The 19,178-nt window shown below is 48.0% G+C and overlaps 1 protein-coding gene across 1 annotated transcript; it reads right to left on the bottom strand.

Annotated features, from left to right (window-relative positions):
• Positions 1-4,436: 4,436 nt before the first annotated feature.
• On the bottom strand, positions 4,437-14,475 carry hivep2b (HIVEP zinc finger 2b). Its single transcript, XM_056296208.1, has 6 exons — positions 10,579-14,475; positions 9,970-10,130; positions 8,759-8,934; positions 8,569-8,667; positions 7,369-8,159; positions 4,437-4,883 (listed from the first exon to the last, which is right to left on the bottom strand). The coding sequence occupies exons 1-6, from the start codon at positions 14,473-14,475 to the stop codon at positions 4,437-4,439; spliced, it is 5,571 nt and encodes a 1,856-aa protein (XP_056152183.1).
• Positions 14,476-19,178: the final 4,703 nt, after the last annotated feature.

Raw genomic sequence — 19,178 nt, 5'->3', positions numbered from 1 at the left:
AAAGAGCAAGCGAGAGAGAGGGAGAGAGAAGAGAGAGAGCGTCAAGTCAATTTTATTTGTATAGCCCAATATCAAAGAGAGAGGGGGGAGAGAAGAGAAAGAGAGAGGAGAGCAGAGAGAGAGAGAATGAACTGTGTCTTATTGGCCAGAATTAGACCAGATCTCCTCTCCAACCTCTTGCACAGCTTTAAATGACCCGGGTGAAAAAACAAACAGTCACCATGTATGAAGTGATGGTGAATTACGTCCTGGCTAAATCTGTTAAATGCAGTATTTACTTCAAGGGTTTCCTCCATAATGTCCATTGCTCACGTTCAAGCGATGAATAGCAGGAAGAAACGATGCCGTTTTGCTGAATTTGCTGCAGACTAAAGAGCCGGTGTGTGTGGATGGATATTAGCAGGCTCCTATTTTTGGAAGCACTCATTTATTTTCCATTTCTATGTTGTTTGAGAGCAGCGATGATTCCTCGCCGCAGCCGGCCGGCGGTACTACGAGTGTTGAATTCCTCATTTTCCCCAGAGTTTCTCCCCCTCCGGATAAAATGTGAATGATTTCATCTGAAAACCCTGCCGGCCCCAGCTCCAATTTAAAACAACTGTGAATTATGCAAGAGGAAAAAAGGTATGGGGCTCCATTCTGAATAACCCCAGATAGCAAAATTGCTGTGGCCTGGACCCGTCCCACACTTCATCTGGCCCACATACCACGTGGAATGATGGCACTTGGGCGGTCCGCTCCTGTTTGCCAGATCTGGACCAGAACCAAGCCGCATGTGCCACATATTTGCCAAAGGTGGCCCATATTTGTTTAGTGATATTTGGGCCATATTCATCATTTACCACACGGGCCACTTCAGGGTCAAATCCAGATCATATGTTGCTGAGAGCACCGAATCTTTGCCACAAAAAAAAGGCCCACATGTGATTCGGCATATTTGGGCCATGTTTGCTATTATACATGTGGGCCACTTCAGGCTCACATCCATTTTGGCAGGGCCAGAAGAAGGCCATCAGTGCCGCGTCATTGCCTGAAGTGGCCCACATCCGGATGCTATCTGGGGACCCCCCCCCCCCCCAATGCAAAAATAAAAGTAAAGGTGAGAACATGAAGACACACTCTTACGCCAGAAGTACGTTCTTTTCAAAACAATTTGAATTTAATCTTAGAAAGTAGAGCACCAAACAATAAATTCCCCATAGCATAAAAGAGGCACTCCATTCGGCTATTATCCAGTTATGATGCGAGTAGCGGAACAAAGGCCGGGCTACCGAGGTCGTGTGTCCTGTGTTGTTGTTGTCGTTTTCCCTCCGGATGTGACGTGAGAGGTAACGTGATTATTCGTCCTCCGTGTGTGTTGACAGGGAATCGGACGGACGATGAGAGAGGCACAATGCAGCTCAGTAAATACGAAACGAAACACGATCCCGGTCACAGATGCGACGGCAAATTAAATTTTAAAAAAAAAAGAAGAAGAAAAAAAAGGCTTCGCTTTTTCACATTTTACGAGCGTTCCGCACACAAATAAAATCACGTGACCGTGAAAACATAGCTAAACACGTCCTTACAAAAGAAAAGGGAAATAAAACACCACGAAATGAAAGCAGTGCACCTTTAAAATCTTTTTTTTGTATATATATATATGTAAACATGAGTGAACAAAGTGATTTATGATTTTTTTTAAAATATAATCTCAACCGCTGGATGGATGTTTTTTTGTTTTTAGTAAAAGATGAAATACTTGGTGTTACTGATCAACACTGTGCTATCTTCTCCTTCGTCGCACGCTCCGTGACGTTAACCGCAGACGGTTCTACCTCGTGCAGAGATACAAACGATCCACATAAAAAGTTATCAGAGTTTCAACACTGCAAAAATAGTTTAAATCATAAAAATACACATATATATATAATATCTATTTACAGAGCGGAAACAAAGCGTCGGGCGAGTGATTCGTTACGCGCCGGGGCGAAGCGTGGCAGGAGGAGACCGACCCGGGCCCGCGCCCCCTCTCCCCCCCCCCCCCTGCCTCAGCGCTCCTCGGGTTAGTTACAGTATATGAGATACGGGTGAGCCCGGCGAGACCAGAACCCACCGGCTGATCAGCGGTAGCCCCTTAGCGTCTGTGTGCAACACGTCTCGGACAACGAGAAAATAACTGGAATGTTTGAACCCACAACAGAACAACGGTACGCGTTTCCACCGCGCCGGCACCGACCAGCGCTGACTGAAAGAAAGAAAGTGCAACGGCAAAACTCATGAGATGTCTATGGTCGTCTGTATAAGACAGAGAGACAGAAAGGCAGACAGAGAGAGACAGACAGAGAGAGAGACAGAAAGGCAGACAGAGAGAGTGTGTGTGTGTGCGTGTGAGAGAACGAGTGTGTGTGTGTGTGAGAGTGAGAGTGTGTCAGGAGAGTGTGAGAAAGTGTGAGAGCGCGAGTGTGAGAGAGCGTGTGTCAGGAGAGAGTTTGAGAGTGTGTGTGTGTGTGTGTGTGTGTGTGTGTGTGTGTGAGTGTGAGAAAGACTGTGTGAGAGAGCAAGTGTCAGAGTGAAAGACAGTGTGAGACAGAGTGTGTGTGTGTGTGTGACAGAGCGAGAGAGCGAGTGGATGAGAGTGTGTGAGAGAGAGACTGTGTGTGAGAGAGTGTGTGTGTGTGTGTGTGAGAAAGAGAGTGAGTGTGTGTGAGAGAGTGTGTGTGAGAAAGAGAGTGAGTGTGTGTGAGAGAGAGTGTGTGTGTGTGTGTGTGTGTGTGAGAGAGAAAGAGAGTGTGTGTGTGTGAGAAAGCGAGTGTGTGAGAGAGAGTGGGTGTGTGTGTGTTTGCGTGTGTGAGAAAGAGAGTGTGAGAGTGTGTGTGTGTGTGTGAGAAAGCGAGTGTGTGCGAGAGAGTGGGTGTGTGTGCGTGCGTGTGTTTGTGTGTGTGTGTGTGTGAGAAAGAGAGTGTGAGAGAGAGTGGGTGTGTGTTTGTGTATGAGAAAGAGTGTGTGTGTGTGTGTGTGAGAAAGAGTGTGAGAGAGCAAGAGTGTCAGAGACTGAAAGACAGTTTGTGTGAGTGTTACAGTGTGTGTGTGAGACAGAGAGAAAGAGTGTGTGAGAGAGAGTATGTGAGAGAGAGGGAGTGTGTGTGTGAGAGAGAGAGAGACTGTGTGTGTGTGTGTGTGTGTGTGAGAGAGTGTGTGTGTGTGAGACAGAGAGAGAGAGAGAGAGAGAGAGAGAGAGAGAGAGAGAGAGAGTGTGTGTGCATGTGTGTGAGACAGAGAGAGAGAGAGAGAGAGAGAGAGAGAGAGAGAGAGAGAGAGAGAGAGAGAGCGAGCAAGAGAGAGGGGGGGGGGGTCAGTCTGATAAAACTGAAGACATGAGAGTCAAAGCGAGGCCAGCTGACTGGCTGACTGCATCACTGCTGCATAAGTACAGATATACCGTATAAATAGTAGTCAAATATTCATCAGTATCAATAAATGCTTACCTCCTAATATATAAATACATCTTACAGTATACATAATTACAGAGTAACTTCCTCTATGGTTGGGCAATAGCAAATCCCATGCATGTCCATCCAGATAAAAACCACAATTTTAAGAGAAGAAATGCAACATAGGAAACATTTTAAGATCGTTTTGCACAAATCAAGCTGCGCCTTATGAGCCAAAGTGACACAAAGAAAGAAAGAAATTGAACACACTACACTTCAGGGCCGACTCTTGACAACAAAAAAGTACCTCAGCGTTAGTCCTTATTCAACGAGATCCTGAAAAAGAAAAAGAAAAAGCAAAAAAAATCAAAACGATATCTAACAAAAGAGCAAAGTAAAAAGGCACCCGAACGCTGCCGCTTAATCTGACGCGCCAAACTGCACACGAAGCATCTACGCAAAATTTGGTCAAACCGTTTCAATAACACACGCGCACACACACACACACACACACACTCACACACACTTTCACCCCTTTATAATATAATAATCATTTACTGCACTACTTTATCACACTTCGATATGATTACAATAAACAATCTATTTCCAAAGCACACGTAAAGTACACGGGTTGTATGCGTCTAAGAAGGAGTACACTGGGGATGCTTTGTACAGAATTCATAAATATAATTCATGTGCAACTGTACGCAAACTACCATGTCAATCATCAAAGGCATATTAGCATAATATCTTCCCCATATTGCACCTATACCCAGTTTTGATTCATTGTCCTTCCCATCTGCTCCGGCCGTCCCGCCGCTCGGGGGCCTGCGAGGGGTGGGGGTGGGGCGCGGCAGCGGCGGTGACAGAGGGCTTCGAACTGCGTTCGGATTCGACAACAGCCGTGTTCGACGCAACCAGAGGAGACCTGAAAAGAGGTGTCTCCGGTGAGGATCAGAATGAAGATATGGAGTCCGGAGCAATGACGAGGTCACAGGTGGAGAGAGAGAGAGAGAGACGGGTCTAGTGGGGGTCCTCGATGGTTATCTTCAGGGAGGCGATGGCTTTCATGCAGGTCTGGACGTTTTCCTCCTGCCGGCTGTCTGTGGCGGCGGGGTCGGGGCTTTGGGAGCCCTTGGCGGCCACCTGGCGAGGAGAAACGGGCTCCTGCAATCGGCCCGTCGGGTCGCGGGCCACCAGGCTGTTGACGGAGCCGTCGGCGCTGCTGCTGCTGCTGCACTGCGGGCTCTCGCCGGATGGGGGGCTCAGTGCCGGGGAGGGGGTGGCGACATCGACGCTGGAGGAAGAAGAGGAGGGGGAGGGCAGCATCTGGATGCCGCCGATGGGAGCCATGGGGATGAGGCTCTGCGCTGTTTGCTGGGAGTGCAGCGGGAGGTGGCTGAGGAGGTTCTGCTGATGGGAGCTGGTAGGGACGCTTCGGCTGGACACCAAACTGCTGCTCCGCTGATCCTGAAAGGGCAGATTGGAAGGTGTCGGCATTCATCACAGTTAGTGTGTTTTCACGCAAGTTGAAAATGTGATTTATTCAGATTAAGGCAAGAATTTGATTATTGCAGCTGCCATGTTGCAATCATCATCACCTTCATCCAACTGTTTTAAGTCGAGCTCTAAATCAGTGCAAGCATCAGGTGATCAGCAGAGCTACGGTCTTCATCAGTCATTTGATTTACTGTGATTTGTATTCACCTTAATCAGTATTTTCAGAGAACTGGTTATGCTCATGCACCAAAAAGTTAGCGGCATCAGACCCGGAAACGACAGACAAAGAATAACATGGCGAGCGGCGGTAAATGGACACATTTCTGGAATGAGACGTTTCACATCCTAAAATGCCCCCCCCCTTTTTTCTCTCCAATTGTATTTGGCCAACTATCCCACTCTTCCAAGTATTCCTGATCTCTGCTCCACCCCCTCTGCCGATCCGGGGAGGGCTGCAGACTGCCACATGCCTCCTCCGATACATGTGGCGTCGTCAGCCACTTCTTTTCTCCTGACAGAGGAGTTTGGCTACAGGACCGTAGCGCCACAAGGGAGGATCCCGCTATTCCCCCCAGTTACCCCCCCGCGAACAGTCAACCGGAATGACCAGAGGCAGCGCTAGTACAGCGACCAGGATACATACCCACATCCGGCTTCCCACCTGCAGACACGGCCAATTGTGGCTGTGGGGACACCTGACCAAGCTGGAGGTAACACGAGGATTGAACCGCCGATCCCCATGTTGGTAGGCAACGGAATAGACCGCTATGCTACCCGGACGCCCCATCCTCCAGTGTTTTGACGAGTGAGAAAACACAAAGAGAGATATATTCCAAAAAGTCTCGAACATGATGTTGGAAGCGAGGACGCACGCAACGTAACTTTCCTTCCACAATTCGACTCCCAAATGAGCCTTGTAAACTGAGATTACTGAAGAGATCCCATTATATACCAGTAGACACTATCTCCTTCACTTGACTTTAACTTATTAATCACCTTACTCAGATAATTTACAGATAAAATCAGTCTCAACATGACCCAACTGTTACTCATATGAAACTGAAGTTGAAGTTGCAGTCAAGCCTCAGTTTTATTGGCCAACTATGTTTGCATTCAAGGAATTTGATTTTGTACATTATTCTGTTATGCATATAAAATAATTATGAAAAATAAAAATACGATAAAAACTAGAGATATGATTAGAAAATAAGGATATGGTGTGACTGCCAATCAAAGTATGAGCAATATTCAAGGTGTATTAGAAAGAGCATCCGGGTAGTGTAGCAGTCATTGCCTACCAACACGGGGATCGTTGGTTCGAATCCCCGTGTTGCCTCCGGCTTGGTCAGGCGTCCCTACAGACACAGTTGGACGTGTCTGCGGGTGGGAAGCCGGATGTGGGTATGTGTCCTGGTCGCTGCACTAGCACCTCCTCTTCTGGTCAGTCGAGGCGCCTGCTCGGGGGGGAGGTGGAACTGGGGGGACCAGCGTGATCCTCCCACGCACTGCGTCCCCCTGGTGAAACTCCTCACTGTCAGGTGAAAAGAAGCAGCTGGCGACTCCACATGTATGGGAGGAGGCATGTGGTAGTCTGCAGCCCTCCCCGGATTGGCAGAGGGGGCGGAGCAGCGACCGGGATGGCTCGGAAGAGTGGGGTAATTGGATGGGTACAAGTGGGGAGAAAATCCCAAAAAAAGGTGTATTAAAAATAAGTAATAATAAGTAATAATATTGCCCAGATTCAAAATTGCACATAAACTTATTATATTGTTGCACAAATTGTTGACTTGGTAGGTGCAACAGTGTAACACAAAGCACACACACAAAGTCATGTTTCAATGTAAATCAAATAAATCTGCTAAAACCAATCTAATCAAAGCCTAATATCAATCTTTTCTTTCTTTACGTGTTGTTCTTGTTTGTTTGTTTGTTTATTTTGTTGTTTTTGTTATATTTTTGGTTGTTTATCCATCTTGTCAGTCGTCCAATTGGAAATGTGCAAATATAAAACATCAATCCAATTAGGTAGGATGTGTTTTAAAATGGAATTATTTAATTGCTTTCATTCAGTTTTTTAACAGCATTAAATTGTCAAACCATAATAATAAATAATCAAATTGGCCATGTCAAAAGTAGCTCTGTTATCATTGCCTTGCCAAACACCGACACTCCAGACATTAAAAGTGACAGGGCAGACATTTTAAAATATGCCTCACCCCTGCACGTTGTGGATAATATCAGTTTACTACTCCTAGACGGAGCGCAATGGGGCATTTGTGGCACCTATATGACAGCTGGTGTAGCTGGAGCACAACGGGGCAAAATAAACAAAATACTGGAATTTGATCAGGTCTAACATAGCCAATACCAATCAATTAAAGTAAGACTTGAAGGGCTCTAACCAACAGCCGTCTATCTGGATCGAGACATCCCTGAAGAAACTCATATCACGTACCAGCTCCATTTCAAAGGATCCTTGTTGATGTGCCAGGTCAACCTTGGCTTGCTGTCTGGTTTTATCTCCGGTTCCTCTGTGTTGGTGTGAGCCGCGGCGTGGCGACACCGCCCGCAGCACAACCCGCTGCCGTCCCCTCACCGACGGCTCTCGCTTTGCTGCCAGCTCCACGCCAGGGGAAAGTGGTCTCTCTATGGAGGATGGGGAGAGGTGCTGGATGGGCTTGAAGCTGGGTGAGCTGGGCCTTAGCGGGGAGGCATCCCACCTCGGGGAGGAGCGTCCTCGGGGGGAGAGCTCCCTCCTGGAGGAAGGGTAGCGGAGACGTGAGGGGGAGGGCTCCCTGATTGGAGACTCCCATCCTGGTGAGAGGAGGCAGGAGGAGTAAGGGTCGAATAGGAGGCAGCCCTGCTCTGGAGCCACCATGGTCAGAGAATCCTCATCCACGGACCTCTCCCTTTGCTCGGCGGAAACCCCGTCCTTCTGCTCCACACCCGCTCGCCTGCCGGAGGTCTGGTGGCGGCTGTCCACGCCCGGTAGAGAGACGAGCGAACAACCGTGAATGGCGGCAGCTGTGGCAGTCACGGACAGGGAGGTCAACCCGCATGGCTGGGGGCTCGTGCTCCTGGAGCGCAGTTTCGGAGTGGAGTCACCCTCATACTCGTCGTCTTCGTCCTCCTCTTCATCGATGTCATCGATATCTTCATCCATGCCGTCGGAGTCCTCAGCGTCTGAGAACTGATGTTTGGTCGTGCCCACCAAGCCTGCCTTGAAATCTTGCTGAGCATAGTCGACTTTTTTGATGAGACAGAGAAAAAAAACCCAACAGAATTTATTCTGCTGTCATAAACGCATACACACCACTAATCTCACTTAAATTTTAAATTCAAGTTACAGTTTTATCGGCAGCCATTTTAGTTTACCTATACTAGGAAAAAGACTCGACTTGAAGCAACTAAAAACTAAAGAGTATTTAATGCTTCAATCCTGAATATTTTTATTTATTTATTTACAGAGCTAAAGCTCAGGTTCAAACATGTCAAAAATCATAGTAATCAGTAAGTGAACCAAAAAACACAAACTTCAGGATTTTAGCTTTAATAGAATCAAGAGAAAGAATATCTATATACTCAAGGAAATCTAAATATATAATTTGGCTAGGAAGTAGGGAGCAAAGGAATGAGCGGTACGTCAGTATCTCACCATTTTCTTGTATTTCTGTGTCGTCCACTGTAACCGACACACCCAGTTCAAGGCACTTTTTCATGTGTGCCTTTGACTTCATATGTTTTGTCAGGTTTCCTGCAGACAGATAAACTGAGCTTAATAGGGGGGCATTGGCCTCGAACGGTCATTTTGTGTGCCGCGTGTATGAACCTGTGGAATTGCCCACCTTTAGTTTTAAAAGCGAAGTTGCAGACCCTGCAGATGTACGGTCTCACGTCTGTGTGGGTCCGGATATGTTTCTTCAGCATGCTAGGTTTCTTACAGCGGATCCCACACTCCTCACAGATGTACTTCCCCCGGCCGCGACCTCGCACGTACACATAGTCCTCATTGGATTTGTACCTATGAGAAGGATACAATAATACAATATTTAACATACTATTAATATTTCACTACTAGTTAAGAAATACAAAAAAAACACAATCACAGTCTTGAAAAGATATGAAAGGAAAATAGCACAAGTATTTAGGCACTCTTGTATATATAAATCCTTAAAAAGTGTATTATAATTTTGATATGGCAATGAAGAGGTAGTTTAATAGTTCTCCTGATTTCTGCAAATGAGTCACGTTCTCAGATGAGCTTCCCCCCCCCCCTTTTTCTCCCCAATTGTACTTGGCCAATTACTCTATTTTCCAAGCCATCCCGGCCTCTGCTCCACCCCCTCTGCCGATCTGGGGAGGGCTGCAGACTACCACATGCCTCCTCCGATACATGTGGAGTCGCCAGCCACTTCTTTTCATCTGACAGTGAGGAGTTTCGCCAGGGGAACGTAGCGCGTGGGAGGATCACGCTACTCCCCCCCAGTTCCCCCTCCCCCCTGAATAGGCTCCCTGACCAACCAAAGGAGGTGCTAGTGCAGCGACCAGGACACATACCAACATCCAGCTTCCCACCCGCAGACACGGCCAATTGTGTCTGTAGGGACGCTTGACCAAGCTGGAGGTAACACAGGGATTCGAACCAGCGATCCCCGTGTTGGTAGGCAACGGAATAGACTGCTACGCCATCCGGACGTCCCTCAGATCAGCTTTTGACATGTCAAGACCCTTGGCTGTCTTTCTCATCTATCCCATCAGATTCATGTTATAAATGTGATTAGGGTTGGGGTTAGCCCAAGGTCGACATAACAAATATTGACCTGAGAAAATTTCTTAGTTGCAAAAATCAGGATACACCTAGTTTAATAGCTGCTAACTTAATTTGACTCCTCTTAATTTTCCACATTGGTGTTGGTGCTCTCTGAGTTGTGGAGGCCTCTCTCTCTACTTCTAATAAGCCATTTTAACGTCCCAAACAACCAGCGTCATTATAAATACTAACTGGGCACTTTTCCCAGCAAATGACAGCCATTAGATCACCAATTAACTCCCTCACCCTCCTTCAAAGATCTTAATGCGTGTTGGCACAGTTTGAGTTGCAGACGCCTCTCTCTCCTTCCACTCCTCCTTGGCCGTTTTCACCCGGCTGCTGCTGACGTCCTTCATCTTCTTTCCGTAGGTGAGCTCCACCTCTTTGGGCTCCAGTTTCCTCTGCAGCTGAGTGAGCGAAGCAAACAGTCTGTTAACATACAGTCTAAAGCGGTACGAGGTAAAGCACAGTGAAAGTGGATACCTCTGATAGGCTGTATGTTTTGTTATGCATGGTTTGGACTGTACACATGAGCATGATTGCTGCTGTCGAGGAGGAACCTTGTGATTCTGGTTTTGTTCATTTAAATGGTTTTGCATGCACTAAACATCTGTGATCTTTTATAGGAAATGCATCAGAGCAGAGCCAATATATACCATGCAAGACTTGAAGTAAAACTTCTAAATTCTACTCAATTCATTAATTATCAGAACAGTATAAGAAATAGAGATATGTTTCTAAAGTCCTAAAATGCTGACTTAATAATTTTTCTTTGGCAAACTAGACTTTCGGCTGATTTATGGAGACCAATGTTTTTTTTTTAATCAAAGTAGATTGGGGTTCATTTCATCTCACCTGTTCCATTTTGGGTCTCCATATTCCTAATGAGGAAACCAGTTTGCTGGTGCCTGGCTGACAAATGGCCGCCAGAGTGTAGATGACCCTGTCTCCTCTCTGTTTAGACTGCAGGAGGGCTAGGGAGGCAGCAGTGCTCAGGTCAGGGAGGTTGGGGTTTTGGGAGCTGACACACCAGGTGGCGTACACGGAGTAAAATGGGGTGTTGGTCTGAGAGCTGCTTGGCTTGGTGTAGTTTAGATAGCACCAGCTCACACCTGTTGTTGTACGGAGACTTGGAAAGGGAGACAAGTATGTTGAGTGCTTGGTGTCTGAGAATAGGATATCTGCACCGGTGACCAGCTGTGCCACCACGTCCAGTTGCAGCTTCCTCATAGCGCCGACATCTTTGGCTTCGCTGGCTGACCGGAGAGAGTATGTAGGAGAGCCACACTCTGCAGAGCTGCTCTCCATGGCTGATTCCCCTTCATCAGCGTTCTCCGTCATGTTTTGCTGAAGAGGGATGAACTTGCTTCTCTGCGAATTATCCTGAGCTCGAGGCGTGGAGGTGCCCCGCATTTCAGCCCTGTTGCCTTTCTCTTCAGACAAATTACTTTTCCCCAACTCCACGGCGCTCAGCTCCTCCACAATCTGACCAAACATTTTTTCTTCTTTCACGCGTTTCTGCTGTTTGACCTCGATGAAAAGATCCAGGCTGCTGGCAGGGGACAGCATCCGTTTGCTAGCCCCCCCGCTGGAGGCATTGGTGGTGGAGATGGTTCTGGAAGTCAGAGACAGGGGGATACCAGTCTTTAGCTTAGCCGAGGACAAATCAAGCCCTTCCACGTTGAGGGTGTGTGCAGAAAGTGCCCTTATGTGACCCAAAATGTGAGGTGAGTGGAGATTCCTGGGCAGGCGGGAGATCTGGTTCTGACAAGTCACCGTGGGGGAGCCAACACCATCATACTGATTGTCTACAATCTGTGAAACTGTAGTGTAAGTAATGCTACCATAGGGTGGCACATGTGTCTGAATTCGAACAGGAACTAACAGGCTGGGGGGTGACTGCTGGGGACCCGAATGTCCGGTGGCAAATATTGGCAGAGTCTGCGGCAGCCCCATGCTGGCTGTGAAGGGAGGGATGTTGGTGAGGTACTGTGGGAGTGTCTGTGTTGGAACCTGTGTTAACTCGGTGTCCATATTCAATGATTCCTGCCGCACCAAGTTGGCCCTTCTCTTCTCCTTAACAACGGCATGGACTGTGCTGACGTCTGCCTGTCTAACTTTGGACGATGGAGAGAGGCTGCCATAGTCAAATGACATGCTTCGTATCTCTGGGAACTCCTTGCGCAAGTTACAGGGCGCCTGCTCTGACGAGGAGCGTCTCATTTCATGTTGTTGGCGTTGGTGGAGCATGGAAAGGGAGTGCCCACTCCCCGGTACTGCTAACAGCTCCAGGGGTTTGCCAAATTCATCCTGCCTGGCAGGGGAGACTGACTTCAAGCTCTCCTCCCTGTCAAAGGAGAATGCGGAGCTGTAAGATAAGTTACTGTCTTGGCTTGGACTGCGGGAGAGACTGGTGCAGGCCGATTCGAAACTGGACTCTCCAGAAGAGTGCTCAATGTCAGCTAAGCGCAATCTTTTCTTCTTTGGGGGGAGCTTTTCCGGGGGGAATTGGGCTAAGGTTTCACTCCTCTGTGGCCACTGAAACTCCTCATGTTTCTCGGGTTCCTTGGGCTGCACCTCCAGGGTTTTTCCTGGACTGTCAGGCTCTACTGTGACCCTGATTTCTGGGACTTGTATGTTGGACTGACGTACTAGTTTGGGGCCCATTTGAAATGGTTGGCCCAGTTTACTGTCGCTTCTATTCATCTCATATGTTTCACTTGGCTCTGAGGTCTGAAATGAGGAAATATTTTCCAGTCTCTGCGTGTGATACTTGTAAGATTCTAATTGTTCAGAATGAGGTCTGTTTAACGAGTTTGTGTGCTGGATAACAGAAATTACATTGCCTAAAGTTTTTCGGACAGAAATGTCAGGGCTCACTGATACCTCCATGTCACACCTGTCTAACTGAGTATGCTGACCTGCAGAATGTGGCTTCTCTAATGCTATAATCCCCACGCCTCCTTGGTGAACATGTTTTGAATCTTTGTCCTTAGCAGCATCAAACCTTTCCTCACACTGTTCATGGTGGGTGTCATATTGACCACCTAAATCCTCCTCTTCCCTCTTCTCTTTCCGACGCTTCCGTGTTGTCAGTTCCATGGCATATTTTTGGTAGCTTGCATTAGATGCCACAGCTGCATAACTTTCCACTTCAAAACCTGAGGGGGAGAGGCTGCTCTCAGGCATCTTGCCGTGATTGTCAGCATCGGAGTGCCCGTCATGCGGTGAGAGCTCGAATGCAGCCTGCCTCCTCAGCCTCCTCATGCCCCCTGTGCTGGTTCTCTCGTCAAATGAGTGGCTGCCTCTGAGGCCCGGGGGCATACTGAGGCACACTGCCGAGGATGTGGGCATCGAATTGCTCCTGATAAGAGATCCCCCATCCAAGCCAATGTCCAGCTGTGTTTCATCTGTCTCTTCCCTTGTAAAAGTCTTTGTGTTGATTTTGATTGATTCCACTATATCTTTCTCTTGGGTGAAAACGCGGGACACACCTTTCTCTGAACGTTTCCCGGTGTAATCGCTAGAGTCTGCGCTGCAGGCTACATGAGCCATTGTCTGTTTGGGGCTGGGCCTATAACACTTGCCAAACATAATCTCCTGATAGGACTTGGCATTTGTGTTTGGAGGGCCTGCCTGTTGTTCCGTACTCTCCGAGCGTGAGAAGTAGCCGGAGTCTGTGCTGCCCTTGCTGGACTGACTTGGGAGGGAGAGATTTTGGTCAGAATCCCCACTTCTCTTCTCGGAGAGCCGAAGTGCCAGCCTTTGTTTGATGGTGCAGGACTGAAGTGCACGGCTGGCCTGAGCGGTGGTGGCTGGAGGTGCATTGACTTCCTGGACCAGGGAGGAACCCTCCTGAGATGACATTGCTGGCATGACTCCCTTTCTCTGAGCAATGAGGTTCAGCACTTTGACTGCAGCGCTGTCTGACGCCTCGACGGGAGAGTCCAACAACAGCAGTGGATCACTGAGTGTGTCCTCATCCGTGTCCGTGCTCTGCTCGGCATCGGAGTATCCCTCTCCTTCCCCTTCGAAAGACCCCTGGTCGGCATTGGCATTGTAAGAACCTAGTTCGGAGAATGGCACTGTTCCAGCTTTGACCGAATGAGCGTGGGACTTTCTGTGTTTGTATAAGTTGCTCTTGGTTTTGAAGGAAAATCCACAAGGGACGCAAGGGTAGGGCCGTTCACCAGTGTGAGAGCGAATGTGCTTCTTCAGCACACTGGGTTTGGCACATGCTCTTCCACAGTAATCACAAACATACTTCCCGAGCTTTTGTGATTTGGGTTCCATCTTGCTCGCAGTCTCTGATAACTGATCCATCCCTGTATGGGGACACTGTTGCAGGGCCTCGGGTAAACTGGGGGACTTCCTGTGAGAGGCAGAACCACAGCTACCGAGGGACTGTGTGCAAGCTGCATGAGCTACAGCTTTCTGTTTGCCGAAGGGAAAAGGCTTCCCCCCCTGTGGTGGATATAAGGACACCTCATAGTCTTGATGGCTTGTGGCGGGGGAGTGCTGATCTTCTAATCGCTGTGATTTCCCTGAGTCAGACATTTCCTTCAGACCGCACGTGTCTCTGCTCTGACCTTCTTGCAGTTGTTGGTGCCACCCTTTGCCCTCCAGCACCACTGATGGATTTTTCTTAGTCTGCCCAGCCGGCAGCTCTGACGAACATTTTTTGTGCGCAACATTTCTGTCCTGACCCTCAGTAGAGCGCTTCACCTCTGCAGCAATTTGGACTGGCTCCATCAATCCAATGTGATCTTCTTCAGGATTTTTCAAGGACAATAACTGTTATGTAACCGTAGTGATGTTATCATTCATGTGAACTGATTGCGGGGAACAGTCATCTGAAAGAAAACAAATCATAAATAAAATGGCCAATTAGTAAAATCAAAGTCAAATTGTGATGTGTTACTGTGTTATTTGAAATATAACGTAAGACTAGTCTTTGAATATAGATAGATAGATAGATGATAGATAGATAGATAGATAGATAGATAGATAGATAGATAGATAGATAGATAGATAGATAGATATTAGTAAATGTGATACACTTTAATTGATGAACCAAAATCAAAATGTGCATTAGAATGTTACAAAGGAAAACGAGTTAGAAATCAGCCATTCCACAGTTTAAATATGAGTGTAAATCCACTCTTTTGAGAGAGCATTCGGGGCTGCTTTCCCAAAATTCCTCCTAATAAAATTGTTTTTCAAATTCATAATGAGCTCTGTTCACAGCAGGAGTGGAAAAATCAGTCTTTTTACCAGCCTCTAAAATACCTGCAGAACCTCATCTTACCGCTGGCTGATGACCTACATTCACCGGACTGGTTTGTGTGTGTGTGTGTGTGTGTGTGTGTGTGTGTGTGTGTGTGTGTGTGTGTGTTTGTGTGTCTCTCCGAGTGTTTGTGGCATCTGTGTATGCCTGCGCATATACATGTATTTGTTTTCTATGAGTAGATTCTCCAGAGGTACTTGGTTATTGGTCAAACAACATTAAATGCTCCTGAGTGGTCAAAAATAAACATAAAAAAGACATTTAAATATATATATATATATATTACAAATAATAAGATATCTATGTGACTAAAGAATAATCTTCTTAGAAATCTATGAAATCTATAATGTTTCATGTCCTTGTATCTTTATGTTCAGCCTCCCACCAAGAAAAGTTACCCCGATGTGCAACCTAACTTGACCGTCAGTAAAAGGAAAAGAAGTGGACACAGAGATCCCTGGGTCAGTGATTCTAGGTATTTACTGCCTCTGAGCCTCCATGTAGGTCTGTACGTTGAGGTGTAAATATGTTCCGCACACTGTACTGCAACTTCATGACAGCATGATGAATCGGTGTGTTAAAAAGCATGTACGCAATAGACGCCCGCTGACCCTCGTAGTGTCTTATGGTCTGTGGTGATGCCCGTGGGTGCTAGTAATTGCAGCAAGACCGGGAATATAAATGAAATAGTGTGCATAAACAAGGGTGCAACGAGCACGGAGTTTTCCCAGCACCTCATGATTAAACTGGGATTCTCTCCTTCGGTACACAGGTACACACTTTATCGTTTGGTAGAGTATCCAAAGCCTCTTACGGTATCATCGCTGTACAGTTACGGTATCATTGCTGTACAGTAATGGTATCATCGCTGTACAGTTACGGTATCATCGCTGTACAGTTACGGTATCATCGCTGTACAGTATGCAGCCCAATGGAATAAAACCCAGTGCAATCCAGTGCAAGCTACGAGCACCTCAGCTAGCAAGCTACATAGGACCACATACCGATATATATATATATATGTACACACACACACACACACACACACACACAGAAGGAACGCTATACTAATTGGTCCCCTGTTAATATGAACCGTGGACTTGTATACTGGAGGTCCAGAACATGGGGCTGCTTCTCTGAGGGCATGCCATCTCCATCTTCTCCATATCAAAGGCTGCATCCTCCCTAACGAGGTTACATAAGATTATCTGGTTCGAACCTTCTGAGTTCCCCTTAATTAGGACATCCTTTGACTGCCCCCCCACCCTCACTTTCTCTTGCTCTCTCTCTCGCTCTCTCGATCGCCCTTTCTCTTTCTTTGTTCAAACGCTGCGCACTCCTCTAGGCAATAAGCTGGAGGATACAAAAATCCAAGGTGACTCACGAGACGCAGAGAGAGAGGGAGAGGGAGAGCTATGCATAAAAAGCCGCTACCGGGTGCGATAAATCCAGCCATTTGTGTTTGCCAGTGGCCAACGCCTCGCCTCGACTTTCTCCATCAGCCCCACGGCTCAGTATCCACTCACTCCCTCACTCAGACGGGGATGAGGGCTTCTTCCTGTGGAGTAGGGGGCGATAACAGAAACATCAGGGAATGAATACAAAGGGGGGGGGTGATGGAAAGGGTGGGGGGGTGTCTCAGTTTGGAACGGTCCATGCTCCACTGAAAAGGTTTACTGAGGTAAGCTAAGTGGGGTACCCCGGGTAGGGGGTGGGGGTGATGTCGGGTTGATTGGGGGTGGGGGGGGTAACCGAATTGGGAGGCCTGGTTGGGAGCTCTGTTTCAAGGTCGCTCTGACCTCATTGCTTCGGTTCCATCTTTTGCGAGCCCTGAGAGGAGCGAAGAGGGGGAATATGTGTGCAGAGTGACGGAGAGATAAGACCCTCAGAGACAATGCATACCTTTGAACGAGGCCAGAGAGAGAGGGAGAGTGAGCTAGAGAGAGGGAGAGAGAGAGAGAGAGAGAGGGAGCATGCACGGCAACCGCTCCAACCCCCCCCCCCCACCTACTCACATCGATCAAATCCACACATTAACAGAACAATGTAGGAAATTAGAAATCACAGCCGCAGAACCTCGTATGGACCGTTTTTAACACATACGGGACAGGGATGTAGAAATACACACAACACCTCTGCGGCAGCAATGACGCGCCGACGACAGGAGGCAGGTGGGTGGAAGTAGGTGTGTTTCTGGATGACGGTGGGGGAGACTGGCAGATAATGTGGTACAGTATGTGTGTGTGTGTGTTTGTGTGCATGCGTGTGTGTGTGTATGTGTGTGTGTGTCCGTTCGTGTGGATGGATAAGCGATTTCATGGCAGCAAGCCGTTTGCACCGGGGGACGCGGATGAGAGAAATTCTTCCCCCACTTTGAGGACGAGGAGCAAAACCCGACAAAAGGGCTGCGTAAAGCTCTTGGTTATCTGTCCGCATTACATCATTAGCGGCTAAGGTGGCCATGAAAGGGAAGAGGCGCAAAGCCTTGTGCTGACAACAAATCCATAAATATCATGAGCCGCTACCGAGACACTAGACGGCATGAAGCCCAGTGATACTCCGGCAGAGCCGAGCAGCCATCCACACCACAACGCCTTAACGCACAGTCTGACACACACACACACACACAAAACCAACAGACAACGTATATGTCACACATGATGGTGCCTGACATTCAGATATCAAAGCCAGTCCGCGTACCAACCTGACATTTGAACAGTCCCCTGTCCCATATCCAGCGTCACACGTGACATTCCTCATATTGCACGGCCGGTTTTTCCATTCTCCGCACGCGCCCCGTAAGCATAATGAAATAAATTAGCGAGCTACGGCCCCGTCGGTCATGAAGCCGCCCGCCCGCCCGGCCGGGTGTACGTTAGAAGATCTATTGATGCGAGCTGGTCACCAGAGAAAATACCCAAGCGTGACGCGCCGACCCAGGCACAAAAATAGCAAAGGGGCTCTGGGAGGGGGTTACACAACAGCCCACGTTAAAGGACGCTTTTCCTCTCTCGCTGTTTCACAGCACAGCGGCAGCTGCCTCACACCGCACTCACACGCACCGCACTCGCGCGCACACGCACCGCACTCACGCGCGCGCCGCACGCACAATCGCGCGCGCGCACACAAAGCACACGCGCGCACACATCTCTATATTTCCGAGTAAAAAGGTGAAATCTTCCATCCAGAACAGTCACGGTCAAGATCTCAGCGCTGTGTGGGATGTCTGTTAGGAATTTGTGTCAGTGGTTTATTTTCCGAGGGGAATTAGAGCGAAAACCATCCACTCCAGTACACAGAGAAGCACACGTATCAAGGTATTCTGTCTTGTTCCACATCTCACGGTGGTCATTCCAATAGATCTCTGGCACCGTATTCTCATCCACTGACAAACATTCTGGCTTGTTTTAGGGAGGCTTCTTCCATCATTCTAACACCTGCTGTAAGAAACTTGACTAGACAGTCAAATAAATCTTAAAGCAGAACATTTATTTAAGATAATCTCTCTTGTGTTTACAGTGAATGTCCTGTTTTAATTAAATGAGAGTGCTCCCTCTCTCTTTTTTTTTTCCCTTCCTCGTTTTACTCCCCCATTTTATCTGGCCAATTATCCCACTCTTGCGAGCCGCCCTTGTCACTGCTCCGCCCCCTCTGCCGATCCGGGGAGGGCTGCAGACTACCACATGCCTCCTCCCATACGTGTGAAGTCGCCAGCCGCTTCTTTTCACCTGACAGTGAGGAGTTTCACTAGGGGGACGTAGCGCGTGGGAGGCTCACGCTGTTCCCCCCAGTTCCCCCTCCCTCCCGAGCAGGCGCCTTGACCGACCAAAGGAGGCGCTAGTGCAGCAACCAGGACACATACCCACATTTGGCTTCCCACCCGCAGACACAGCCAATTGTGTCTGTAGGGACGCCCGACCTGGTAGCACGGGGATTCGAACCGGCGATGCCCGTGTTGGTAGGCAACGGAATAGACCGCTACGTTACCTGGACGCCAAGTGTGCCTTTTTTTGAAACAAGAAATAATTCCTGCCAGTAGGATGAGACCGTTTCACTAGTATTTTGTTGGAAAAAGCATGATGAGACTTTAAACAAGATGGAGTCCCTGGATAAACTTGTCTATTTTTTGCAGTTTGCATGTTTAATAAACTCTTGCAGCACAAAGCGG

Source organism: Lampris incognitus, chromosome 16 (assembly GCF_029633865.1).
Source record: "Lampris incognitus isolate fLamInc1 chromosome 16, fLamInc1.hap2, whole genome shotgun sequence".
In the NCBI taxonomy this organism is placed as follows: domain Eukaryota; kingdom Metazoa; phylum Chordata; class Actinopteri; order Lampriformes; family Lampridae; genus Lampris; species Lampris incognitus.
The sequence above is the reverse complement of the archived record's forward strand: the minus strand, read 5'-3'. Positions and strand labels throughout refer to the sequence as shown.